Raw genomic sequence first — 1,834 nt, forward strand, 5'->3', positions numbered from 1 at the left:
CCGAAGACGCCCTTTGATTAATTTTCGCGCCACTGGGTGTGGGAACGAATTGGTGCCAACTACCGGTGCAGTAACGTTCCAATGAAGCCATGATAATCATTGTAAATTATAAGCACACATGCCGACCTATGTATGTATCCTAAGCTCGGCCACCTATATAAGTAGCTTGCTGCTCGAGCTATAGCAACAGACCAGCACCGATCGAGCACTTCTCAGATTTTATCACTCTTCCTATTTCCAATCTTAGTCAAGCAAGCAAGCAAGCTAGCTAACTTCCAAGAAATAGAAATGGCGGCCGTTGCGGCAAAGCCACACGTTTTGGTGGCTTGTGCCTTGCTGCTCCTCGCTGTGGGGTGCCAGGCCAGCCCTTTCTGGCCACTGGAGATCGGCTACTACCACGACAAGTGCCCCCAGGCGGAGGCCGTCGTCAAGGGCGTCATGGAGCAGGCCATCTCCGGGAACCCCGGCAATGGCGCCGCCATGATCCGCATGCTCTTCCACGACTGTTTCGTCGAGGTACTTAATGCAAGAAACAAATTTACAAACATATATAGTATATACAACCGATTAGCCAGATTTGATTAATCTCATTGACTTGATGATGATTAGGGCTGTGATGCTTCCGTCCTTCTGGACCCGACCCCATTCAGCCCGACGCCTGAGAAACTCAGCCCGCCGAACGACCCTACCCTGCGCGGCTTCGAGCTGATTGACGCCATCAAAGACGCCCTCGAGGCGGCCTGCCCAGGCGTCGTCTCCTGTGCAGACATCGTCGCCTTTGCGGCCCGTGACGCGTCCTGCATCCTCAGCAGGGGCAAAGTAAACTTCCAGATGCCGGCCGGCCGCCGCGACGGCACCTTCTCCAACGCCTCCGAGCCGCTCAAGTTCCTGGTCCCGCCGACGTCCAACCTCAGCGACCTCGTCGCTAGCTTCGTCATCAAGGGCCTCAACGCGGAGGACCTGGTCGTCCTCTCCGGCGCGCACACCATCGGGCGTTCCCACTGCTCGTCCTTCGTCTCCGACCGCCTCAACACCCCCTCTGACATCAACGGCGGCCTCGCCGCGTTCCTGAGGGGCCAGTGCCCGGCCGACGCTACGCCGGGCGGCAATGACCCGACGGTAATGCAGGACGTGGTGACACCCAACAAGCTGGACAGGCAGTACTACAAGAACGTGCTGTCGCACACGGTGCTCTTCACCTCCGACGCGGCGCTCATGACGTCGGCAGAGACGGCGAGAATGGTGGTGGAGAACGCCAAAATCCCCGGGTGGTGGGAGGACAGGTTCGAGAAGGCCATGGTGAAGATGGCCGGCATCGAGGTCAAGACCGGCTACCAGGGCCAGATCAGGAAAAACTGCCGCGCGATCAATCACTACTAATAAGTGCAGCAGTACAGCAACTGCGGACGTACGTGCATGCATGGTGACGGATCACTCGACCTCAATGGTTTGCTTCAACTTGCAAGCGAGTTCATGTTGTAAAATTTGGCGATACTTTTGCTGCGCGCCTTTTTTTTTCCTTTGGTTATTCTTGGTTCAATTCTAGCCAAGCTACGGAATTGTTCGTGTATGTTTTTGCGAACCAATGTTCTTTGTTGAAAGAATAAAAGTGATGCACATAGCATGTTTTGATGAACAGAAAAAGATCTAGGATGCTCCCGAAAACCTACTCCTTAATTACATCCTCAGCTGGTGCATAAACATCGAGAATGTTGCCAACAACGATGACCGGAAAAGGAACTAGTTCCATTATGATTTTCCATGTATCAACACTACTACACTAGGAACGAACAAAGGGACTATATATGTGTGCAATCATAAATCTGAATTTAGT

At 53.4% G+C, this 1,834-nt stretch overlaps 1 protein-coding gene across 1 annotated transcript; it reads left to right on the forward strand.

Annotated features, from left to right (window-relative positions):
* The first annotated feature begins 201 nt into the window (after window positions 1-201).
* LOC123177879 (peroxidase 2) lies at window positions 202-1,621 on the forward strand. Its single transcript, XM_044591349.1, has 2 exons — window positions 202-516; window positions 610-1,621. Exons 1-2 carry the CDS (start codon window positions 289-291, stop codon window positions 1,378-1,380), a joined length of 999 nt encoding a protein of 332 aa, XP_044447284.1. The 5' UTR covers window positions 202-288; the 3' UTR covers window positions 1,381-1,621.
* Window positions 1,622-1,834: the final 213 nt, after the last annotated feature.

This window comes from Triticum aestivum, chromosome 1A, assembly GCF_018294505.1.
Source record: "Triticum aestivum cultivar Chinese Spring chromosome 1A, IWGSC CS RefSeq v2.1, whole genome shotgun sequence".
Taxonomy (NCBI): domain Eukaryota; kingdom Viridiplantae; phylum Streptophyta; class Magnoliopsida; order Poales; family Poaceae; genus Triticum; species Triticum aestivum.